General features: G+C 43.4%; 1 protein-coding gene across 3 annotated transcripts in view; it reads left to right on the forward strand.

The window, feature by feature from the left end:
• Positions 1–26,942, forward strand: part of CDKL5 (cyclin dependent kinase like 5) — a 418,621-nt gene that overhangs the window by 194,426 nt on the left and 197,253 nt on the right. For all 3 annotated transcript variants that reach the window (XM_029603337.1, XM_029603339.1, XM_029603338.1), the window contains exon 3: positions 17,960–18,199. In XM_029603337.1, coding sequence (XP_029459197.1) covers positions 18,136–18,199 — 64 coding nt within the window. In that variant the 5' untranslated portion in view covers positions 17,960–18,135. The remainder of the gene's footprint in view (positions 1–17,959; positions 18,200–26,942) is intronic.

Here is a 26,942-nt window from a genome sequence, read left to right on the forward strand (position 1 = left end):
GCAATTAGTCCAATAAACATTTTGGGATAGTCTAAGTCTTTTCTAATGGGCTGGATCATAATTTTGTCCAATCGGCTAAGAACGTTCTGAACATTCTGGGTAGCAGATTTTAGATGATCCTTGGACCAAACTTTAGTTGCAGGCAAATGCATGCTACTGAGGTTAAAATGTTTCTGGATCACATGCTATTAATTAAGTTGACTTAGAAAATAGCAACAGTAACATGGAATAGACTTAGTTTTTGGGTACTTGCCAGGTTCTTTTGGCCTGGATTGGTCACTGTTGGAAACAGGATGCTGGGCTTGATGGACCCTTGGTCTGACCCAGTATGGCATGTTCTTATGTTGGGGGTCCAGCAACACAAAGACTTTCTGGGTGACAATCTGGGACTGCGTGATGAGGAAGGCAAAGGTGCCTTGCATCACGATGCTAGAGGAGGGACCAGTCTCGATGAGCTTTGCAGCTTCTGCTCCTGTTGTCAGCAGTACTAGGATGATCGCCCTCAGGGATTGGCTCTTCATCTGAAAAACAGTAGAGAACTACTCTTCTGCTTTATTGATAATGTCAATGTCACCGGGCACAGCATTTTGATCCACAAATTTACAAGGGTAATAAAGTCTAAGCTGATTGATGTAGATTCATTTATGGACATCTTCACCATCAGGTTTTGTCTTAATTCGAGTAAGATGCGCGATTGGTGAGACTATCCACAATTACAAAAGGTCCTTTCCAGCTAGGCAAAAATGTGCTTTCTTTGGCTTTGTTTTTGCTGTAATTTATAGTAAAAGACCTTGTTTCCAATTTTATGCTCTTTAGCATTAGCTTTTAAATCATAATAGGCTTTTCTACCTCTGACATTAGTCTCCAAATTATTTTGGGCAAAGGCAAAAGTGCTTTGCAAATGTTTCCACAGATGAGTAACACATTCATGTGCAGTTGTAGCACTAGCCAAATTAGCATCCTGCGCCCTATAAATCAAATGGATAGGTGAGGTCATTTCTCTTCCTGTCATCTCAAATGGGGAGAACCCCATAGTACAGTGTGGTGTGGCTCAGACAGCCATTAATACTAGGGGTAATTTGATATCCCAGTCCTTACCTGATGTGGACACACACTTCTTTAGAATGCTGATTATGGTTTTCTGTGTTCTCTCCACTTGTCCTGACAATTGGGGGTGATATGATATGTGGAGCTTACTTTTCACACCCAACAGTTTCCACATATGCTTAATTACCTGTCAAGTAAAACGTGGGCCTTGGTCTGAGTCTACTTTCATAGGGAGACCCCAGCGACTAAACACATGATTCAAGAATAGGGTGGCTGTAGTGTCAGCAGTGTTGTTAAGGGCTGGTATGCACTCTACCCACTTGGTAAACAGGCAGGTCACTGTGATCATTGTATTTGTTACCTCTAGAGGAACTGACAACAGGCCGACCCAATCTATTTGAATATCATACCAGGGCATGGTAATACCTCGGGTCCATAAAGGTGCTCTGTGAGCGGGTGAAGTGGGCTGGAACCTGCAGCAGGTGAGACAACCTTTTGTGTATGATTTCACATCCTGGGACATGTGCAGCCAATAGGTTACTTCTTTCAGGGCATCATATGTGATCTGTCCCCCTCGGTGCCCAGTGCACGGCTTATTGTGGGCATGCTGTAGCATGATCCCCTATGGGACTTGGGTAGCAGTAACTCCTCATCTGTCTGACAATCTGCTTTAGTGAGGGGATTCTCATCAGGAGCCTGAATGAAGGCATAGAACTTTCCCAGGGTAGGATCTCCTTTCTTGGGTATTCACTAGGTCAAAGGTGGGTATTTTGTTGTACCTCTGGGGTATGGGGTTAGCGGCCTGTTTAGCTTGATGCCTGGTGACTGTTTTTACTTCTACTGTGGGAGATTCCTTCATTTGCCAGAGCCTATCTGATGTGGCACCCTCCTTGGCAAGTTGGTCTGTAAGGTCGTTGCAGCCTTGTCTGTAATCGTGACTTCAGACTGACCTTTTACCTTTTTCCAGTAGACTGTCATTTCTTTTTCTTGCACTAATTGATCTAAAGCTAGAATCAATTTGCGGTGTTTGATGGGTTTCTTTTTAGAACTGAGCATTTGATTCACTTTCCAGTTAGGCAGACATGTCATAAATTTGTCTGACATAGTCAGAATCTCTGCAGATTACAATGGTCTGCAAACCATGCTGTACCGCCATTTGCACAGCTGTCAGAGATGTGGTGAGCTCTGCATATTGATTTGATTTGGATCCTAGAGAGTAGATGAGGGGACCATAGGGGTGATTCTCCTCCCACGCTATTCCTACTCTGGCTATTAATTCGTGGTCACTATCCCTGCGGAAAGCACTACTGTCAATATATGCTTTAGGAAAACTGTTGCAAGTTTCTTCATCATAGGCATAATGACAGTGGGGTTCTGTTATTTCAGTCTCAGTTTCTGAGATCATCTCTGGTTCTTCTTCTGCAGTGCAATCGTGTAATTTGGCAAAATTTTGAGCCACAGCGCTTTTATGTCCTTGGGCATATCGCACCTCAAGCAGCCAGCCTTGAAGAGCGAGTATCCAGGAATCAATTTTGCTGCTGGAGACTTGACTGGCTTTGATTCGGTCACTGGCTAAAATGTTTACGGACTGATGGCAAGTCTCTACTGTTAGTTTCTCCCCTTGCACATAGCTTCAGAATTGTAGAAGCGCCCATACCGTGGTTAACAGGGATTTCTCACACTCCGAATATTTCTTTTCCACTTCTGTCAGAGCTTTACTGGCGTATGCTATGACTCGCTAGTCGGTATCTTATTTCTGGTGCAAGACACTACAGCACTCATGCACTGTGAAGTGAAGGCTAATTTCAGGAAGAAGCTCCGCCCACCTGCCAGTTAAATGAGAGAAGAAACTTTAGCTAGGATTCCCTTCAACTGGTCCATGGCTGCTTGCTGCTCAAATCCCACTGCCAGAGTTCATCCTTCCTCAGGAGTTTTACCAGAGGCTGTGTGATCTCAGCATCCTGATCTATGAACTGTCGTGCATAATTGCATATTCCCAGGAAAGAATGCAACTCTTTCAGAGTGGTGGGTGTTTTTATTTTTTGTAAGGCTTCTATTCTTTTCCTTTGTGGATGTAGTCCCTTCGCAGAGACATCATATCCTAAGAAGTTAAGTGACTTCCTACACCACTGCCCTTTTGAGAGAGACAGTTTGGCTCCCGCCTCCTGCAGCTGGACCAAAACATGATCAATCTCTTGCAGGTGCTCCTGGAAGTTAGTATTCTTAATTATTAAGAAGGGAATGGAAAATAAAACAGAGGATGTCATAATGCCTCTGTTGAGACCGCACCTTGAATACTGTGTGCAGTTCTGGTCACCACATCTCAAAAGGATATAGCTGCACTGGAGAAAGTGCAGAGAAGGGTGGCCATAATGATAAGGGGCATGGAATGGCTGCCCTATGAGGAAACGCTAAAGAAGTTAGGGCTGTTCAGTTTGGAGAAGAGACAACTAAGTGGGGATATGATAGAAATCTATAAAATCATGAAAGGACTTGAACAAGTTAATGTAAATCAGTTATTTTCTCTCTCAGATAATAGAAGGACCAGGAGGTACTCCATGAAGTTAGCAAGTAGCTCATTTAAAACAAATCGGAGAAAATTCTTTTTCACTCAGTGCATAGTTAAGCTCTGAAATTCTTTGCCAGAGGACGTGATTACATCTGTTAGTGTAACTGGCTTTAAAAAAGTTTTGGATAAGTTCCTAGAGGATAAATCCATAAACTGCTATGACGGTAATTAATAAGCAATAGTAGCCTGTGATCTATCTAATGTCTGGGTTCTTGCCAGGTACTTGTGACTTGGATTGGCCACTGTTGGAAACAAGTTTTGGATAAGTTCGGCTTTTACCAAAATTGATCACAAGGCAAGCTACAAATAACCCTTGGTCTGACCCAGTATGGCATATCTTATGTTCTTACGTTCATCTTACAATTCTGTGAAAACCAGGATCTTACAACATTTTTGCCATTTTGAAAGGTTTTGCTTTATATAAAACTCACAATTATATTAGTGTAATTTAAATAAAATATTAAAATAGAGGATCATAAGAAATCAGTGGAGCCTTCATGTGCGACACATCCCAGCTTTGGTTCTGACTGAGAAAACCCAAAGGAGCAGGAGGAAATTTCTTGGTAAAAAAAAAACCCCCAAAAAACCAAAAATAAACCAAAAGAGGATCATGACTACAGTCCTTGCTTCAGTTGGGTCTTTTCTTGTTTCCTGCTGTCCAAGATAAAATGAGGAAGTCTGAGATTTATAATGCTGCCTGGATACATTACATACAAATGGAGTTGTCATGCTGGGTACCAATTTGTAATTTCAAGTAACACTTTCTAAGTAAACTTCACATTTAATCAAATATACTTTCTTGTTGTTTTCAAATCATAAATAGTTTTTAAATCGGTTCTATAAATTAGTAGAGAATTTGATGATGCAAAGTGATCTGTAGCAGTTGAGACCATCAGAGGTCATTGGTTTATTGAGTGTGTGCCCCGTAACTGTCACAAAGCTGCAAGTTCCAGATAGTAACGTGAATCCATAAAAAATTAAATGTGATAATGGGAGAAGGAATATTCAGTAGCATTACAAGAATAAACATGTCTCTGTACAGAATGTAATCCCACGTGACTTTAGCAAGATGTTGACTCAAATTGTTGAATACTAAATTATTCTGTAAAGAGTTTGTAGTCTGTTCATGACAGATGAGGTATTTGGCCATCAAAAGGGAATAAACCTACAGAGCCTAAGGCTGTTTCGATCAGTTGTTTTCTTCTCTTTTTAAACCAGTTATTGTACTTGTTTGGTTTGTTTTCTGTAATCCAGTGAATATTAGGACAGATGCCAGACACTCTGTGGCACGAAACTAATTAAAAATAAAGTTTAAATAATGCAAAATTATGGAATGAGTGATCTCATTCTTCAGAACTGAGCATTATGATTTCTATCAACAGGTGGTTGAAGGGGGTAAATCACATTTACTTTTCAAAATCCTGTTAAGATTGTGGAAATATATATGTATTATGTATAAAGGAGAAAAGCACACTGACAGCATTTCTGAAATTTATTTTTGTTTATAAACATTTGATATTCATTTTGTACTTTGTTCTATGTAAAGCCCCCCCCCCCCCCCTTTTTTTTTTGGGCATTTCATTGTTTTATGTAAACCGGAGTGATTCGTATTTCATACAAGAACCTCGATATATAAAAATAAATAAATAATATTCCACCTTTTACCAAAAATGATCACAAGGCAAGCTACAATCAAGGTTAATTACAATTGTAGTTGAAACAAGGATAAAGTTTAAAAGGAGCGTGCGTGCGCCTATAAACATATGTATTGCAGCACAAGCAAAACTTCACCTCATTTTATAAAGTATGCATGAAGCATTTAAAATATTGTTGCCGCGCATATTTCTACAGCCTTTACACCTGTATCTTGTGCAGAGAGAGTGAGTCTCTGTATATATGTACCACTCTAGAGGGGCACTTTGAATTGGGGTGGGTTTTCGGGAGGTGGGTTGGGGATAAAGGGGGGGGATGGTGGTGTTACACATTCAGAGGTATGCATAGTAAAATTGACATCAGTAAAGAATTATAGCCCTTATAAGTGATGAAAAGTCTAGCAAGAGGAGTTGATTTGTACACTGCAGTACTAGCTGCAGTGTACAAATCTACTCCTTTTCATCGTACATGTGTTGCTTGTCCAAAATTTGTGGTTATGCGTGTCAGCCTTGGGAATGCCCATGACCAGCCCCTTTTCCGCCTCCTTACTCTGAATGCGCGTACATACGGTATATGTATGTGCAGCCTTCCCAGCTTCTTAAATTTGTGTTGCTCATGGCCCCATGTGGCCGTTTTTGTGCGAGCGATGCTTGTAAAATCTACCTCTTTAGTTTATAATCATTGTAGGACTAATGATCACAAAGGACACTACAGAGAAAGAGTAGAGATAAAATGAGGTACAATTATAGTGGTCATTTGGAATGTAGCAATGTCCTAGGAAAGAGGTTCCTATACTTTTTGGGTGCAATGACTCCTTTTCAACATCATGTCCATACCAATCTCACTCCCTTCCCCCAGTCAGTCCCACACCACTCTCTACCTCCCCCCTCCTTTCCATCAGCCTCTCACTATGTTTCTCTCCCGTCACCAGCCTTTCTCCAGTCTCTCCCCCAGCCCTTTTCCATTCCTGCCCAGCCAGTATTTCAGCCCCAGTACCCTCCCCATCAGTCTCTCTTATTCCAGCACATCCTTATTAGTCTTTCCCCCATCTCACATCCTACCATTCTTAGCCCTTTCCCACTACTCTCTCAACTTCTCACCTGTTTCTCCATCCCCCGTCCAATCAGCCCCATCCCAACCTCTCCTCAAGCCCTTGCCATCAGTTTCTTTCACTAGTGTCTCTCCCACTCCACCTTACCCCCACCTCCAGCTACCAACCCAGCTCCTCTTCTACTCCGTCCACCGACCAAGATTGTACTTTGTATCCGTGGACGTGCAAGTTAATTTTCAAAGGGACATTCCCCATGGAGGGTCCCTTGGAGCATGCAGGGATTGGTGGCACCGCAACTGTTTTAATACCCATGGACTTTTACATGCAGGGATTTCAAAATGATCCCTGATGATTGTCTGTCCCTCCCAACCTTTTCCTTGATCTCTGGCAGTTGTCTATCCCACTTTCCTTGTGATTTTCTGGCAGTCACCTGACCCTCCTGCTTTCCCCTCAAGACCCTTTCCCAAATATTTTACTTCCTACCCTCTCCCCCTCTGGTGCCTTTCACTGATCTTCTCCATTCTGCTGTCCCCTCATGGCCCCTTCCTGAATGCCTTTTCTCCTGTCCTGCTTGTCCATACCCTTGACCCCTTCCTAACTGCCTTTCTTCTTGCCATCTCCCTTCCCTCATCCCCCAGCCTCTCCACATAAACCCTTCCCGCATGCCTTGTCTTCTGGCCTGTTTCCAACCACACATGGCCCCTCCCAAGTACCTTTCCTCCTGCCACTTCCCCCCACCCTTGCCACTTTCCCTCTCCTCCCTGTGTCCTTTCCCCTGAGCCTCTCATTCCTGGCCCCTTCCTATGTGCTGCCCTTATGGCCTCTTTCTAGATGCAGTCCCTCCTGCTCTCCTCCCCCCCATCATGGCACCTTTCTATCTTTCCTGAGGGTTGCCTTCACCATGGCCCCTTCTCAAGTGTTTTTCCTCTTGTCCTGCTTCTCCCCACTCATAGCACCTTCCTGAGTGCTCTTCCTTTTTCCTCTCTCTATGGCCTTTTCCTGATTGCTGAACCCTTATGACCTCTTCTTGAGTGCTCTTCCTCTTGCACTCTACTCCCTGTGGCTTCTTTGCCCCTTGAGTGCTTTTTACTCTCCCCGTCATCAAATGCTGGTTCCCCTTTCTCTTCCCCTTCCCCTTCCCCATGCCCATACAACTCAGTGGAACCTTTATGTTAGGCTAGCAAGGCAGCCAGAGCACACGTAGTAGTGCACAGAAACCCTCCTCAGGGATATCACCCTGCTTGCCATCACCTCTGGTCATATGGAGCAGCAGTTACTTTGGGTGCTGGAGGCAGCACATTTAATCCTCCTCTTCATGTGACTTCAAGCATCCTCGTAGTGGAGATCCACTGCACACTCTCCTGCCTCCTTTTTCTGCTAGTTCAGGATCCTCGTGTTGATGTCCCACGTCCTCTCTATACAGGTTTGGGTTCTTTGAGACTGTGATCTTCTCCTCTTGTCATGGGCAGTGGGATTGGCCAACAGCAGTCTTAGAATAGAGCTTCTCAGAGGTGAGGTCAGCTTGTTCTTTCTCAGCAGCTGCAATTTGATTGCCTCCCTTTCAGTGGACTCCTGTGATTGTCTCGTGGATCCTAGGTTGGGAATCACTGTCTGCTGGAGTGAAAGAGTTAAGGGTAGAACAGAGATGGGGTATAATGTGTGCACCGGTACAGAAGTATCAGTACCAAACAACTATTTTGAGGATTCTGTGGATAATACTTTGAAATCGTCGGCTCAGTGTGCTGTGGCAGTGAAAAAAGCAAACAGAATGTTAGGAATTATTAGGAAGGGAATGGTGAATAAAACAGAAAATGTCATAATGCCTCTGTATCGCTCCATCGTGAGACCGCACCTTGAATACTGTGTACAATTCTGATCACCACATCTCAAAAAAGATATAGTTGGAATTGAGAAGGGCAACCAAAATGATAAAGGGGATGAAACAGCTCCCCTATGAGGAAAGGCTGAAGAGGTTAGGGCTGTTCAGCTTGGAGAAGAGACGGCTGAGGGGGGATATGATAGAGGTCTTTAAGATCATGAGAGGCCTTGAACGAGTAGATGTGACTCGGTTATTTACACTTTCAGATAATAGAAGGACTAGAGGGCATTCCATGAAGTTAGCAAGTAGCACATTTAAGACTAATTGGAGAAAATTCTTTTTCACTCAACACACAGTTAAGCTCTGGAATTTGTTGCCAGAGGATGTGGTTAGTGCAGTTAGTGTAGCTGGGTTCAAAAAAGGTTTGGATAAGTTCTTGGAGGAGAAGTCCATTAACTGCTATTAATCAAGTTTACTTAGGGAATAGCCACTGCTATTAATTGCATTAGTAGCATGGGATCTTCTTAGTGTTTGGGTACTTAACAGGTTCTTGTGACCTGGTTTGGCCTCTGTTGGAAACAAGATGCTGGGCTTGATGGACCTTTGGTCTGACCCAGCATGGCAATTTCTTATGTCCTTATTGTAAGGAGAGAGAGAAAATCTTCAAATCTCAAATGATGTAATCAGAGACCAAGAAAATGTGATAGAACGATATAGAAATTGTTCCAATTGTATTGGGTGCTGCTGGCCTGATTAAAAAGAACTTCCAGGCTTTTCTAGACATGTTGTCTCCCCATATTCTACACTATGAACTCCAGTAGGAAGCTTTCTTTGGTACAATGCAAGTATTAAATAGGGAAAATATTAAAAAGGGCAATAGCAGTAAATTTGAGAGACTGGGGTTAGACTCAACACACCGTGGTTTAAGAATGAGACTTATTCCTGTCAAGATATGCATAGTATTAGCCCATTTTGAGATATTAAACCCAGGGATATTTTGATTGAAATAAAATACTAGAAATGTCACATTTACTTGGCTATTCATTTGACTTGCCTTAGCTAAAATTTCACATGATTGACAGAAACTTTATAAAGATAATGGAAAACAGTATTGGATATGACCTCAAAGGTTCTTCTAGTCCTTGCCTTTAGGAATATCATTATCATCCCAGCAAATATTTATTAATGGAGTGGTTTAAAAGCAGGTTAAACAGAGATTCCACCAACTGCCTTCATACTTCTTCCAGTGCTGCTGACCTTGCTGTTAGAATTGCCCTTCCAATTAGACATCTAGACAGCTTGGTTAGAATTTGCATGTTTTCTCATCTATAGTAGTTTCACTCACTCCCTTCTTCCATCCCTCCCACTCTTCTTTTCTGTTCATTTTGGCTTGTTCACAGCAGTATTCACGACAACACCCACTGGCAGTTCTAAAATAGCAGTGCAGCTTGATGTTCTCTGTGAGCAGGGTTTGGTCATTGATCATTAGCCATGTGTTGGCTTATTGATGTGGAATGGTTAGCACCCAGCTGTCTTGCTTTCAGAGTACAGTACCTTTTCTTTGGGCGCTGACTCGTGGAAAATGTGTCTTTATTACAGAGGCTCCATTTTTAGTATATATTCTTCTCTTTGTAATTTTCCTTACAAGGAGATACTTAAACTCACATGAGTTGTGGTTCTTACTGAATAATGAAGCATTATAAAATGTTTTTCAATTGCATGATGTAACTTTTAAGGTTAATTGTTAAAAATTAGAGGACGGAAAACAAAGATTAATTCAGTAATATGCTTTGCAAATAGGATTTTTATGGCATATTATAAATATTTTATATATAGTCTTATTTTACATTCTATTATTTTTACAAATAATCCATGAGTAAGTTCCTTATATTTTCTATACATGAATGCAACATCGAGAGAGATTTTATTAAGAGTATAGCTTTGTTTTTAATGTAGGCTGATGCAGCAAGGTGCATTCGGCAGAATGCACAGCTTAACCCTCAGTTATGCACACATTTTTTATGTGCAAACTTTACTGCTGATGCAGCAAGGAATTTTGCGCCCAAAAAATGTGCGTACAACAATGTGTGTTAGCGCCCTCGCATGGAAATTCCATGCTAATGATGGCATTAGCTATCCCCCCCCCCCCCTCAATGCAGAGAGGTGCACTGGCTTACTTTGGGGCCGATGCAATATCGGCGGGTAGAAAGCGGGCACTCAACCCTAAGCGCCTGCTTTCTTAACACGTGCCCAACCACCTCTCCCAGGGACCCAATGTCATATTTAAATGTCCTGCCGCACTAAAAAGGATGTGCTAGTGAAAATTGTGCGCCCCTAGCTTGTCCTTGACATTGGGTGCCCAGACCTTCCCTAAGCACCCTCCCCCCCATCCCCCAATGTCGGACCCGAAAGGCCAAACGGTCCAGGTCGGATCCGGGGGCTTCAGTACCTGAATGGAGGTCCTTAGGAAAGCCCTTGAAAACTTCAAATCTTCTACCTCCCGCGGGCCGTGAACACCTGCCGGAGAACCTCCTCCAGCAGGGTTGTTCCTGATTGGTCCTTTTCACTGACATTTGTCAGTGAAAGGACCCATCCCCTTTCAGGACAACCTTCTTATTTTTATTTATTTATTTATTTATTGGTTTTTATATGCCACCACTCATCAAAGATATCGCGTCGGTGTACAGATAACAAAAACAAAATACGCCGTAGCGTTGTACATAGAACAAATTAATAATAGTTGAGAACTAATACATAAGCAACTAACAGTAGTAACAAAAACTAACTTAAAAGGCAAAACTTATAGAGGAACCAGTTATAAATTAAAGTAGAGGGGAAATCAGGGGGGTGGGGCGGGAGGGGAGGAGGAAAAAAGATTGGGAATGCAAGGCTTAAAGGAGATGTGTCCTTTTCACTGTGTGCCAGACACTTTAATATTGATTTATTCACTCCTTCACTTATTGCCGATTTGTCCCTTCACTGTCACATGTCAGTGAAAAGGAACAATCGGGAATAGCCCTGCCGGAGAACCTCCTCTGGCAGAGGTTCCCAGCTGCCGGAGGGAGAAGATTTGACGTTTTCAAAGAGCTTTCCTAAGGACCTCCATTCAGGTACTGAACCCCTAGGATATGACCCGGACTCCTTGACTCATCGGGCCAGACCTTGTAGGTAGTCAGACCATTTAAAAAAACATTTTTTTTTTTTTTTTTACCTAACTCCTTTTTGTTCCTCCGACTTAATATCGCCACAATATTAAGTCAGAGGGAAGTATAGAAAAGCAGTATTTTCTGCTTTTCTGTACAACGTTTTGGGGTGCTCAGAAATTAACGCCTACTCCAGGCAGGATTAATTTCTGAGTGCAAAAATGTGCGTATTGGACGCATATTTTTTTTGCATTGGGAGTGAATAACTAATAGCCTCATTCACATGTTGTTATGTTCTTAACTCTGCCTGACTGTTCTCTTGCTGGACTCTCACCTAAGTCCTGCAGGCCTCAGAACTCAAAGGGTCAACCTGTGAGGGAAGAGGCTAGTAAAGGTGAAGCCTAGTTCTAGTCGTAACTTGGCCATATCTGCCTGCTGTCCGCATAGGCCCAGCTAGTTTGCCTGCCTGGCTGCATAAATCACTCCACAGCCCAAGGACTCATACTCCATGCCACTAATGCATTAGGAATTTTTTAAAAATGTACTTGTGTGTTGAACTGTGTGCTGAATTTCAGTACACAGTTTTAATGCTCAGCTTTTTGCATCAGCCTCAAAGTGAAACTGTGGTCTTTAATAATGAGTTTCTTATCAGTTGTTTAATATTGCAATTCAGTCTCTTTAGCATTAAAAGTATGAATTGATTTACATTCAGCATAACATAAATGACTGTTAATATTTCACTTCTGAACTCCTGCTATGTGAAAACCTCATTTACCCACCAAGATGTAGGCTTAAGTCAAGCTTTCAACTTTCATTAAACAGTCCAGATTCTGAGAGCCTTTGGTGCAAGATCTGATAAGCGGTAACAGCATCCAATAAAAATGTGGATGTAGATTCAATCAGTGAGCTTCCATGTTTCTGATGGAAGACCAGGTTTGCATGGGTCAGTTTGTCTTTGATTGGGTTCCTGTCCATTGTGGTATTCCTCAGGGGTCATCATTATCATCTCTGCTGTTTAATATATATATTTGAGCCCATTATATGTTAGAGGATTTGGGGACCTTTTTTAGATTATAAATATATATATTTATTTATTTTATTTAGGCATTTTATATACCATCGTTCCAAAAGTAGATTACAATTGTTTACAAAATCAGCATTAAAATTCTTGGTAGACATTCACATACTTTGTCAATATTCCTATTCTAGGTCAAAATTACAGCAAATGCATATTTTAGTTAATATCTATACATATTCTAGGTCAACACATCACCACATTGGCAAATATGTGTGGCCTTCATTTTTGAATGATTTTTTTTTCTGGATTGAGCATAGGGTATCTGCTATTTCATTGATGGTTTTTTCCCCATGAGTCAAAGGATGAGGAGGCATTATCTTTATCGAACTCTAATATTTTATTTCTAACTGCTTCTTCAAGTATTTCTGGTTCTGTATGTGAATGATTGATAATTATGTGAGATTGTTTGCTGTGTGGTGAGGAGAGTTACTTCAGCCTTTATTAGCTGGTGATCAGTCCATGGCAATAGGTTGTGAGAAGTATTGATTACGCAGTTATTGTGGTTGGCGAAGATTAGGTCAAGAATGTGTCCTGCTTTATGGGTGGGGTTGGTGACAAATTGTGACCAACCCATTGCTTTCATAGTCTCTGGAAAGATTTCACATGCTTTAGGTTTAGGTATACTGTCTACATGTATGTTAAAGTCCCCTAAGATTATAGTTGATTTGGGGACTGGAAACACTTTGGTGAAGATTTCAATTAGAGGTGAGCAGTCTCTTTAGAGTGTTCCAGGTGGGCAATAGGTCAGACCAGTATTTAGAAGTGGTGATTTTAATATTGCCACCTCGTAGGGAGGGTTAATGTCAACTTTGTAGAATTTAAGTTTAAGTTCTTTTTTTTATAGATTATTAGAAGACACCTTTTCGTTTGTGTCTGGGAAGTGAAAGATATCATAGTAAGGATGATAAATTTGGTTTAGGAGGACATTATCACTGTCTTTCTGCCATGTTTCGGTAATGCAGAAGATGGTGGGATTTAGTTCCTCTAATAGGTCATTTATCAGAGGGATTTTTTTTATAGCGATTGAACATGTAGTAGTAGGAGAGTAAACATTAGGCATGAAGGAATTACAGGAGAGTTACTTATCTTGGGATAGATCAGGTTTTCACTCATTCTTTGCTTGTGTTTTGAGGATCTCATATGCTTTCCATAGATTTCTCATCCTGAAATGGCTTTAGTGAAATGTCCCGGTTCCGTTTTGTGAACTGTTTGGTTATGGCTGAAATAAAAAAATTACTTACTTCATGCACGCACAAAGGGGCAGGCTCCTTGGTTGTGCTCATTCGTGTGTGTCCCAAGGGCATGCGCCTGCGGTGTGGCCACTGGTGGTGGTGGCTGGGCGCAGGGCGGTGACCGGGCAGAGAGAAGGACCGCCAGGCTGACGCTGGCTCCCAACTGATTCATCCCCGCTTCCTCTTTGCTTCTCTGTGTAGGGGAAGGGTGCGCACAGGACTGCGCTGCTCACTGGTGCCAGTGGCTGCTTCCCGGCAGGCCTCTCTCTTCACCCGTGGCTTTGCAGCCACTCGCATGTGGCACCAGTTGTGGTGGTGGTGGATGGGCAGGCAGAGGGAGGGACGATTGGGTTGGTGTCAGCTCCCACCTGAGTTTCCTCCCCGCTTCCTCCTCGCTTTTATTTCTAGAGAAGTTTATATGCAAGAAATTACAAATACTGTTGCCATTACCAATGAAGCAGTAAATCAATGACTTAAACAAAGTGGTTTAGTCTTAAATATTGTAAAGCCTGAGATCTTACCAATTATGAGATAGATTTTAAAAGCCTTATGCACGTAAAATCGGCCACATACATGCATAAGTGGACTGTGTGGGAGCTACACAAATTTTCAATAGCCGGGAAGAAAATGTAGAGGCAGGGCATGGGCATGAAATTCCTAATTTTCCTCAGCCAGTGTGTGTGTTACGTGCGACACTTTGCTACAGTTTATTGACTGCCTATGTGGAGAAGTGCAGTCAATGATCCATAGGTGGCTGAAGCAAAACACTTAGATGTTTTGCTTCAGCCTTTTCCGTCGGAAAAAAATCAGCAGAACCAGGGGTCACGATTTGAAGCTCCAGGGAGGAAGACTCAGAACCAATGTCAGGAAGTATTTCTTCACAGAGAGGGTGGTGGATGCTTGGATTGCCCTTCTGGAGGAAGTGGTGAAGACAAGAACTGTGAAGGACGCCTCTTTGAAGGACTTCAAAGAGGCGTGGGATAAACACTGTGGATCCATAAAGTCTAGAGGACATGAATGAATGTGGAAAAAAGGATTTGCATTCACAAAAAAGCAGGAAGTAGCTTGCTTGTTACGGCGGTTACTACCCCAAACCAAATAAGCCTGATACTTCACTTTCAATGCATATCTAGCATAGCTCTCTGCTTCAACGGCAGGGGAGAAAGACTGATGCTTCACTTTCAATGCATGTACAGCATAACTCTCTGCTTCAACGGCAGGGGAGAAAGACTGATGCTTCACTTTCAATGCATGTACAGCATAACTCTCTGCTTCAACGGCAGGGGGAATGAAGAAAAGAGGATCTATATACAGACAACAACCAAAAAGGACTGAATTACATAGTCTGGGAAAACAAATAAGCATGGGTGTAGCTTGCTTATTGCGGCGGTTACTACCCCTAACTAATTAAGCTAAATATTTCACATAGATGCAGTTCCAACACTGCTCTCTGCATTAATGATGGGGGTGGAAGGGAAATAGAACCAAAAGGTTACTAAGAGCCAAGAGTAACAGATATAAGTATGAGAAAAAAAAATGTGCAAGGCTTGCTGGGTAAACTGGATGGGCCGTTTGGTCTTCTTCTGCCGTCATTTCTATGTTTCTATAACATACAATTTTAATTAATCTGCATCTTTTCTGCTATTGCTTGACCTTTTCATATGAAAGAAGAATACTGTATGTTTAATTGTGCATACAAATGACTCTATTAATTCTTTTAGAGGAATCATAGTTGTCTGTTACTATTATTATTTATTTGATTTATTGCAGTTTCTTAGTCAAATGTAAATCAATGCAATTACATATAAAACCAATACAGATAAAATAAACAAAGCAATAAAATCTTAAATAATGAACAATAACATAATGAACATAAAACATAAATAATGTGAAAATAAAAATGAGGCATTAATTAAAACATGAGTCAGAATAAAAAAGTAAAACACAGTGATAACATAAGTAATCAAAGTATAGTTCAATAAAATAAAATTAAAACAAAATTCAAATGCAATATGAATCTAACCAAAAAATACTGTTCAGATGGGAAAGCCTGTTTGTAAAAAGAGAAAAGTCTCTTGAGTTTTCCTAAACTTGAGAGAGTCTTTTTCCAGACGAATAGGCAGAGGAAAAGAGATCCACACAGAAGGTTCTAAATAAGTGAAGCTTATTTCTCAAGTGTTCTCTAGTCTAATTATTCTTGGTGACTGCAGGACTAGCAGTTCTTGCTGCAGTGAATGAAGCAGCCAGTTAGAATGATGAGGAACTATGAAGCAGACTAAGTAAGAAGGCATGCCCTACCACAAAGCCCTAAAAGGTAGGCACCCAATTTTAATTGAATTATTAATAAAAACAGGAGCCAATGTAGATCTTTTAACAATGACGTGACATGGTCAAAAGATCACTTCCCAAAGATTATCTTTGCAGTTGTATTTTAGATCAGTTGTAATCTTATTTGATAGGATGGGAGACAATGTAATAGAGAATTGCTGTAGTTGATTTGGCTCAAAATGAGTGAGTGTATTATGATTTTTAAATCAGTAATTTTCAAAAAAGGCTTAAGTCAACAAAGAAATCTTAAGAAAAAATGCTTGACTATGTGAGAAATCTGAGCAGAGGAATTTAGATGAGTCGAGCTGTATCCCTAATATTGTAATGGTTTCTTTTAGTTGAATAGGACTTTCTGCTATAATAGGAGATGGAAGTGTATCTTTCCTAAGTTTCCTAGTGAACCAGACTGCCTCACATTTTGAAGGATTTCCTTAAGCATAGATGATGTTAGCCAATTGGTCACTTTGGTTAAGAACATAAGAAATTGCCATGCTGGGTCAGACCAAGGGTCCATCAAGCCCAGCATCCTGTTTCCAACAGAGGCCAAACCAGGCCACAAGAACCTGGCAATTACCCAAACACTAAGAAGATCCCATGCTACTGATGCAATTAATAGCAATGGCTATTCCCTAAATAAACTTGATTAATAGCAGTTAATGGACTTCTTCTCCAAGAACTTATCCAAACCCAGCTACACTAACTACACTAACCACATCCTCTGGCAACAAATTCCTGAGCTTAATTGTGCGTTGAGTGAAAAAGAATTTTCTCCGATTAGTCTTAAATGTGCTACTTACTAACTTCATGGAATGCCCCCTAGTCCTTCTATTATTTGAAAGTGTAAATAACTGATTCACATTTACTCATTCAAGACCTCTCATGATCTTAAAGACCTCTATCATATCCCCCCCTCAGCCGTCTCTTCTCCAAGCTGAACAGCCCTAACCTCTTCAGCCTTTCCTCATAGGGGAGCTGTTTCATCCCCTTTATCATTTTGGTTGCCCTTCTCAATTCCAACTATATCTTTTTTTGAGATGTGGCGACCAGAATTGTACACAGAATTCAAGTGCGGTCTCACCATGGAGCGATATAGAGGCATTATGACATTTTCCATTTTATTAACCATTCCCTTCCTAATAATTCCTAATATTCTGTTTGCTTTTTTGACTGCTGCAGCACACTGAGCCGACAATTTTAAAGTATTATCCAATATGATGCCTAGATCTTTTTCCTGGGTGGTAGCTCCTAATTTGGAACCTAACATCGTTCCCTAAATGCAACACCTTGCACTTGTCCACATTAAATTTCATCTGCCATTTGGATGCCTAATCTTTCAGGCAATTGTTGAAGTCTGCAAGGGAAACTGAAGTCAAGGAATCACAAGTGGCAATAATCTGAATATCATCTGCATAAAGATAGCTTGAGAAGCCAAGCCTTTGTATAAGAGAGCTAAGTACAAATGAAAAAGAACTGGAGGTAATATGGAACCTTCAGCGACCCCATAAATATGATGCGATTGATTTGAAAGGTAGAAGAAAACCAATCTCTGTTAATGGGAAAAAATTTTCAGTCTTAGTTCTGACTAACTACCAACAAAACCTTGAAGAAAACACTGATATTTCTATTTTTGTAGTTCCTAAAAAGGTTTAGTTCTTGCCAGCTGTGAATAGCTTCTCATGTGAGTTATTTTATTTTATTTATTTTTTTTCACATTTCATGACTGTGCTGTGTAGGATAAAAGCATATGTGACTCACATAAATAGCAGTGATGTGTATCAGAAACTAGCTTTAATGTATAATTGCTGATACTTCAGGAACATCAGTGAGCAACATAATTTTTAGACTTAGTTTATGTTCCTTTTTCTGGTATCATTTTTTTTTTTTTTTGTCTATTCGAATCTATGGTTTAGGGTTTGAAACACAGAATGATGTTGGACTTGGTTTTCTCAGCAAATTTCAGCCATTTCATTTCTTGTCATTAAGAAATGCACATAAATCAGTGTCTGCCCTTGTTAATTGAGCTGTTAATTTCTTTGCAGGGTGCCCTTGATGTATAGAAACCAAGACACAAACAATTCAATTCCAGATGGCCACTGAGGAATTTTTGAATTAAATCTTCAGAACTGTCACTTTCAAAGCTTTTTTAAACATTTTTTTCCTGCACTCAACACTTTGCCATGTTCTGTGACTTTCATCATAAGAAGAATTTGTCTTCATGAAGATTCCTAACATTGGTAATGTGATGAATAAATTTGAGGTCCTTGGAGTTGTAGGTGAAGGTAAGTCAGTTCTCCAAAACCAATCATGGGGCTGACCTTACTGAATTGAATGAAAGTTAATTTATAGGAGAATGTTGAAAAGTTGTCTCTTATGGTTTAAAAAACCATGAACAAGTCTTGAATGGGACACTGTTGGAGATCTACAGAGGTGGAAAAATGAAAGTTTGTATGGGCAAACATGGGAGATCAGTACTGTAGTTTTGATATTCTTGAAAGTTGCATGTGTTTTTAACAGGGTCAGACTGCTACTGTGTCTGGAGGTAGGCAAAGTTGCCTAATCTTCTTTGGAATGTCTTTTAACACTTTGTGCTTTTTAGAAACCACTTTAGCCATGTTAAATATGACTCTCTACTTGTTGCAGTCGCTGACCCATTTTACATGTAACTTTTATGTCTATGAAACCATCTTGTTCTTACCCGCTAGCTCTCAGTGTAGGAAAGGGATCAGTGGAAACAAACAAAACCAACAACATTAAATTTCTTCAGGGTTCATCAAGATTTTACTTGGCTGCACACTTTGCACTGAGGGAAAAAAATAACCACAACAAAGTATGGTTTTAGTAGTCGGAAACAATAATACTGGCTCAGTTATAGTTTCAATAAAATGTTTTACTGAAACAGCAAAATGAAATGATTTTGAATGTAAATACACACACACATGTAAATACACACACACACGATCAAGAAATATAAATCAATCAGAATAATAAAACCATACTAAAAAATATACATATCAAAACAGTTGATTAGAGCTCCTGAACTTTGACTGGCACACTAAGCATGCCCAGCATGCCACTATCCATGTGTCCATGCGGGGTCCCTCTTTGGTCTCTCTTTTTTTTTTTTTTTCCCCCAAAGTATTTTCCCGGTCATTTTTAACGTTCTCGGCGCCAGGTCCCTCTTCTTCAGTCTGTGCTATCCAGGATGCAGTAGGTGTTTAAATTTTCCCTTCATGTGGTTGATTCCCAGCGAGTCGCCTCTCGATGGCCGATAGCCATTGACCGCTTGCCAGCTATTTTTCATGGTTTCATCCAGTTTTTGCCGATGCCCCAGTGCCCGTGGACTATGTTGATTATCGATCCGCATGAGATCTGTATCCTCTGCCTGGGGGCGTCGCAAGACATCCAAGGGTGCCATCTTTGTGACCAGATGACCCCCAAAGGCCATCGTGCCCAGCTGGATAAGATGGAAAAGCTTTTGCCAGAAAGTCTGATCCATCTACTCCGGCATCGAGGGCATCAACACCTAGAGGCCAAGGGGTGCTGTTAGATACGCTGTCCCTCTCTATCCCTCCGACGGGCTCCTCTTGTGAGAGAGGAACCAGTGATAGACCGCCTCCAGTGTCGTCACATTCAAGGACATCAGGATCTTCAACTTTCTTGGTTCTGGGGAAAGACTGGGCCGAGCACTGTGGGAAGTCCCACAAGCATCATCACCGGTTGCCGTCAGTGCACAGCTACAGGACCGGTGCAGCATCGGCGGTTGCCTGCTGCCACCGAAGCAACTCCATGGGGAAGAGGCACCATCCTCTATCAGGCGTGGGAGTCCAAGGCATTCCCCACTGGTTGTGATGCTGGGCCCCAAGCCTTCTCAGGGCTCCAAGGAGGCTCTGGTGATGCCTCCTCCTCTTCCTCCTCCTTCTCCTCCTCCATCTGTCTTAACTACAGTGGACTTTCAGAATGAGTTAGCCCACAGTATTCAGCAGGCGGTGCTCCGAGCCCTGAGAGGTATTGAGCCGCCATCTGCATCAGTCCCCATGTCGGTGCCAGAGCCTGCGCCGTCTCTTGACGCCCCTACTAGAGCATTTAGATGTCCTTCTGGGCATACTTACAATGCAGCCGGTGCCTGGGAGACCATCAGTTCCCCAGTGGCCACTGATGCCCCCCTCTGGAGCGATTCCAATTTTTGGGTCCTCCAAGGAGAAGAATCTGTACAGCCAATGGTGCCATGGACGGGGTTCCCTAATCCCATTCCTGGACCATAGGGATCTTGGGGCCATTGATGTCCTCGGGGCCATAGATTCCCACGGTGCCCTGACTGCCTAAACTAAGAGGCAGGGACCCTGCATGCCGATCCCCGAGGGACCTTATCAAGGAGGAACCCCTATAATGTTCCCTGGGAAGATGACACATATGAGTCTTCCTCAGAACACTCAGACAACTTTCTTTCCGAGCTGTCTCTGCTGGATGAGAGTTTTGTCTACCGTGGAGGATATTTTCTTTGTGGGCTTCGTCTAAGGCCATCCCGTTCAGCTCCTCACTGAAGAGGACACGCGGCACAAAATGCTGGAGGTCCTCCAATTTGTTGATGCCCCAAAGGAGATAGTGGATGTCCCAGTCCATGAAATCTTCAAGGAGCTTCTCCTTAGGATCTGGGAGCACCCTGTGACCTTTCCTGTGGTCAGTCAGAATGCGGTTGCCATTTACATGGTGCAGCAAGCCTTGGGCTTTGAAAGGTGCCACTTCCCACGCAGTTTGTGGAGGTGAAGTCTGCCCTCAAGAAGGCCAAGCACTCTCGCACCCACACCTCTGTCCCACCAGGTCAGGAGCACAGGACCTTAGATGCTTTAGGTAGCAAGGTCTTACAGGGTGCTATGCTCATTGCCATATTGCGTCCTACCAACTGTATATGACTCAATACCACCGGAACCTGTGGAAACAGGTCCAGGAATTGTCGGAGCACCTGCCCCAGTAGCAGCAGGATGCTTTCATAGCGGGAGTACAGCAAGGCCTGGAGGCGGGCAAACACGAGGTGTGGTCCATCTATGAGTTTTTGAAATGGTGGCGAGGGTGGCTGCTGCGGACATTGGTGCCCACAGAATGGCCTGGATTCTTGCCTCGGATCTTCGACCGGAGGTCCAGGAGAAACTGGTGGATTTACCCTGCACAGGGGAGAATCTCTTTGGAGATAAAGTTAGGGATGCAGTGGCCTAGTTAAAAGACCACCTCGAGACCCTGCAACACCTGTCAGCAAGTACCTCAGATCCGCCATCCTTGATCAGGAAATCCTCTTGACAGGACTCCAGGAAGTCCTTTTACTGCCAGAGAAAGTACTACCTTCCTGCTTCGTGGGCACACACGTCACGTGCCAGCTCTCGGGGTCGCTCTTGTCAACAGCGGACCCCCAGGCCTCAACCTGCCCCCCAGCAAAGCCCCACTACGAGGTTTTGACTTCGGGCGAGGGAGCATGTGCCAGATTGCTGTACCCTCAGCCCCCTGTACCCCGCCCCCCCCCCTGCAGGGGGGCCGGCTCCATCTGTTTGCCGACCTCTGGCCCAGCATTACATCAAACCAGTGGGTTCTCGCCTTCTTTCACCGAGGGTATGGGCAGTTGTGGGGGCACACCTGTGCTGGCAGGGAGGGCATGTGTTCCCCAATCTGGATGATTGGTTAATCAGAAGAAACATCCAGCAGGGGGCGCTCCGCTCCTCGATGCTAACTGCCCATGTGCTACAGTCTCGGGGGTCTGTCATCAGCTACCCCAAGTCCCATCTCAGCCCATCTCCATATCTGGGCTTTATTGAAGCCAGACTGGACACTGTTCAGGCCAAGGCGTTTCTGCCCCATGACCGAGCGCTTGCCCTGGCATCACTGGTGAGTTTGGTCCACCACAGTCAGGTTTCCGCTCACCTGTTGCTCCGTCTTCTGGCTCACATGGCTGTGTCTGTCCATATTACTCCATTCGCCCACTTGTGTATGCACAGTGCTCAATGGACCCTGCACGCTCAGTGGCTGCAGGCAACCCAGGACCTCAATGTAAGTGTCTGCATCATGCAACCTCTTCAGGCCTCGCTGTCTTGATGGGAAATTCTCTCCAGTCTGGAGCGGGGACTTCCGTTTCAAGCTCCTCCGCACCAATGCATCCACCCTGGGTTGGGGGGCACATGTGGATAGCCTCCATACACAGTGTCAATGGACAGCACAGGAAGCTCACTGCCAGATCAACTTCCTGGAGCTCAGAGCAATTTGCTATGCTCTCTGAGCATTTCGGGATTGTTTGTCCCACAAAGCTGTCCTGATCCAAATGGACAATCAGGTTGCAATGTGGTACATCAACAAACAGGAAGACACAGGCTCCTTCCTCCTTTGTCAGGAGGCGATGCAGATATGGTCCTGGGCCCTATCCAAAGGCATGATCTTGTGACCGATTTACCTGGCTGGGACGGAAAATGTGGTGGCGGACCGCCTGAGTCGAGTGTTCCGACCACACAAGTGGACACTGGACCTTCTGTAGTGGACTGGATGATCTACCTATAGGGAACCCCGGATGTTGATCTCTTTGCCTCTCCTTGCATCAACAAAATTAGCCTCTTCTGCTCCCTGTATAGGAGTGATGGGAAGCCAGTCTTGGATGCCTTTGCCCGGTACTGGGGCAAGGGTCTTCTCAGCTTATTAGCTCTGATGGCCTGGATATTGAGAAGTTAGTCCTGCAGTCCCTCAACCTCTCTGACGACATGTCTCAGTTACTGGTAGCTTCAAGAAAGCCTTCCACCAGGAAGTCTTACAGACTCAAGTGGAGGAGATTCTCCATCTGGTGTGAAGATCATGGCTTGGATCCATTTGCCTGCCCCATGCTGCAGTTGCTAGACTACCTGTGGCACCTCTCGGAGGCTAGCCTGAAGACCAACTCTGTCAGGGTCCACCTGAGTTCCATCAGCACTTACCATCAAGGTATTGATGGTACACCCATCTCTGTGCAGCCCATAGTAGGGCAATTTATGCGGGGGGTTCTTCAGATGAAACCCCTGCATGCATCGTCCTGTTGTGACCTGGGACCTCAATGTGGTGCCAGCATGGCTCATGCGTGACTTGTTCGAGCTTATGCACTCCTGCGATCTGAGGTACCTAACCTGGAAAGTACTCTTCCTCGTGGTGGTCACTTCAACTTGCAGAGTTTCTGAGCTTCAGGCATTGGTGACATATCCGCCCTACACGAAGTTTCTTTCTGATAGGGTGGTCCTGCGTACTCACCCTACGTTTGAGCCTAAGGTGGTAACTGATTTTCTTCTTAATCAGTCTATTATTCTGCCCTCCTTTTTCCCAAGAACCCATTTTCACCAAGGCAAACAGGTTCTACACAGTTTGGACTGTAAGAGAGCTTTGGCCTTCTATCTCGAATGCGCTGCAGGCCATAGGCAGTCCACGCAACTCTTCTTATCCTTTGACAAGAACAGAATGGATGTTGCGATGGCCAAACAAACTCTGTTCACCTGGCTGGCGGATTGCATCTCCTTCTGTTATGCGCAGGCAGACCTTCAGCTTGGAGGCCGCGTTAAGGCCCAATCAGTGAGAGCTATAGTGGCATCGGTACCCCACTTATGAGCGGTTCCCATTGCCAAAATCTGCAGAGCCGCAACGTGGAGTTCCCTACACACATTTACTGCTCACTACAGCTTGGACAAGGATGGTCGACATGACAGTAACTTTGGCCAATTTGTCCTTTGTAACCTCTTCCAGGTTTAAAAACCCAACTCTCCCTGCCTAGGGCCCATTGTTTGGGTTCATGCCATCTCCCTGTGTTACCAACAGCACTGCAGTTATTTTTGGGTCCGTTGGCACCTGGTTCGGTGCCTGTTAGTCATAAGCCTTACCAGGAGCAGCCTGTAGCTTGGTATTCACCCATCTGTGAGGTCTACCATCCTTCTTGTCCTAGGAGAAAGCAGAGTTGCTTACATGTAACAGGTGTTCTCCTAGGACAGCAGGATATTAGTCCCCAGGAAACCCGCCTGCCACCCCACAGAGTTGGGTTGTTATGCATTTTGTTATTTTATTTTCGCTCATGAATTCTATGTTACGAGACTGAAAAGGGACCCTGTGTGGACGCACGGATAGTGGCCTGCTGGGCATGCTCAGTGTGCCAGTCAAAGTTCTAGAAACTTTGATAAAAGTTTTCCGTGCTGGGATCCATATGATGATATCACCCATCTGTGAGGGCTAACATCCTGCTGTCCTAGGAGAAAACCTGTTACAGGTAAGCAACTCTGCTTTTCATAATTTTCCCTTTTCTTCAGGTATTTTTATGTTTCTTACCCCTTTTTTTTCCTCTCGTTTCAAAATTGCCAAGAAATGTAGATCTCTAGAGCAGCGCTTCTCAACCAGTGTGTCGTCAAACACAGGCAGGTGTATCGCGTCTCCTGGAATCCCACTGCCCCGTTGTACTTTCCTTCTCCCTTTTTCCAGCCTCCGCAGGCCAGTTGGAAGCCTCCTTTCTTACTACCCCCACTGCCCAATGGGAAGCCTCCTTCAGTCTGCCTGCCCTCTCGCAGGCCAATCGGAAGCCTCCTCCCTTCTACCTGCCAGTGGGAGTAGGAAGAAGGGAGAAGCGTTTGATTGACCAGTGAGGGCAGGCATCAGAAAGCCCGGCGGTGGGGTGGGAAGAATAGAAGTGTTGGACTCCGATGAAGCAAGGCCGCCACTGGAGCCCATTCCCACGGCGGTGAAGAGGAAAACCCGACCAAGCAAGGCCGCCACAGCCCGTGGTGGCAAAGAGGAAACCCGACCTCGAACAAGCAAGGCTGCCACAGCCCATGGCGGCGAAGAAGAAACCCGACCGAAGCCACCATGGGAGCCCATCCCTGTGGTGGCGAAGAGGAAACCCGACACCGACCGAGGCCACCATGGGGAGCCCATTCCCATGGTGGTGAAAAAAGAAGGCCCACCGGAGTAAAGCCGCGGCGGAACTGGAGCCCATCCCTGCAGTGAAGGAAGAATAAATTTTTGGTGAGAGCTGGTGTGTCTGTGTGTGAATGAGTGCCTTGGTGAGATCTTGTGTGAATGAGGGTGTGAATGAGTGCCTGGGAGAGAGCTTGTGTCTGTGAGTGTGAATGGGAAGCCTGGGTGAGAGCTTGTATGTGTGGGTGTGAATGGATGCATGGGTGAGAGCTTGTGTGTGTGGGTGTGATTGGAAGCCTGGATGAGAGCTGGTGTGAATGGGTGTGAGAGCATTTGTGTGTGATTGAGAGCTTGTATATAAGAGATCATGAGTGTGATTGAGAGAGAGAGAGACTGGTTAGGGAGGTGATGTGTTTCTGTGAGAGAGAGACTGGTCAGGAAGATGACTGGTGTGAGAGAGACCTAGTCTGGTCGTGGGGTCTAATTGGGGAGGGGGGGGGCGGGGTGTTGAGTGACTGGTTGTGGGCGCTAAGGAAGAAGACTGTGAGGACAGAGCTTCAGCAGCCCTTGCTGCTTCTGGTGAGTGCTATTGGCCTGGAAGGGAAAGGAGTAGGAGATGTGCTGGAGAGGGTAAGTAAAGGTGGCTTTTTTAATTTATTGTTCTTGATTGACTGCCATTTTAATTATTGGGTATTATGCGATGTCTGCTGTTTTGAAATATTTTATTGATATTTGGACATGTTTTAATAATTTTTATGAGTTTTTAATTGTTGGATATTCTGTTCAGCAGCTGTTTTGTAACATTTTTAGTATAGCTTTACAATTATTTCTGTGTGGGGCTCTATAGCAGCTTGGCTTATTCTGTTTTCCCAATAGGAAATGTATTAGTGTTTAGGACCTGGTTTAATAGTTGTATTTCTTAGATAGGATTGTTACTGTTGAGTGTGTTCCATAATACAGGTGTAACTTTGCACGGGTTAGTTTGTGTGCATTATTGCAAATCCTGAGGGTCTGTTAGGTGCTATATTTCTCTTTCCATTTCTCCAGGTTCGCACTGCATGCAGAGTGGCTTTTTGTTTTCCATTCCAGTTTGTCTCCATATTTATAATGTGTGGTTTTTCTGTACTTGGTGAAGGGTGTGTGACTGAGGTGAGGTATTTAACTAGCATGTAGGCATTTGTATCAATCTTATTTGTTGTGTTTTCTCAATAGGACTTGCATTAGTGGTAAATTACTGTCTTTTCATAAGGAAGGCTATTTTGCCTGGTAGTAAAAGGAGTTTGTTTTGCTTTTACTGGGATGTCATCAGAACCAGATTATCTTTTTTGTATGGCGAGTTGTACAGGGTAATGCCCTAGATCTGCTCTGCACTCATTGCTGGGGGTTGAGGGGATTCCTGTGGATGCAGAGTGCATGTTTACATGTAGCCCTGTGATGGTCAGATGTTCAGTGTGTCACGTATGTGAGAACCATCTGTCAGGTGTGTCCCGGCCAAAAAAAGGTTGAGAACCACTGCTCTAGAGAATGTACTTATGAGCTTGACTTCAGTAGACAAAACAGGTTTGAAAGCAGGCATTTTATGTAACCCTGAAACAGAAAGTAAATAGCACAGTTGAACTTGCACTGGCAGAGATAAGCTGGAAAGAAAGAGGGATGCAGCAGAATTGGAGCATAATGTTTGTTGCCGATGAGGTCAAGCTAAAATGTCAAAGATGGACAGCATTGTGAACATTCTGAAACGCCCCAGTATGAGTTTTTATGATTGCTTTTTAAGATATTGGTGTTTCAAACTTCTTTAACATTCATTTTAAAAAAGAAATACTTATAAAATATTAGTTATTAAGGAAGCCACCTTATGTCTTATGTCAACAAATGACTATGTGCAGCAGCTTAGCTTATGCAAAGATATACACAAATTTTGAGTTGGGAGAAATTGCAAAGATTGCAGGTCATTAACATGAATTGTAAATTCTGAGACATGAAAAGATTTCATTATCATAGTAATTGTTTACACTATTTAGTGATTTTAATATTTTAAGTGGATTGCAAAATGTCATAAAAACAAAATAAATCTAAGAGACAGATTTTAAAAGCTTTATGCATGCAAAAACGACCACATACGTGTGTAAGTGT

The sequence above is a fragment of the Rhinatrema bivittatum genome, chromosome 5 (genome assembly GCF_901001135.1).
Source record: "Rhinatrema bivittatum chromosome 5, aRhiBiv1.1, whole genome shotgun sequence".
NCBI classification, from domain to species: domain Eukaryota; kingdom Metazoa; phylum Chordata; class Amphibia; order Gymnophiona; family Rhinatrematidae; genus Rhinatrema; species Rhinatrema bivittatum.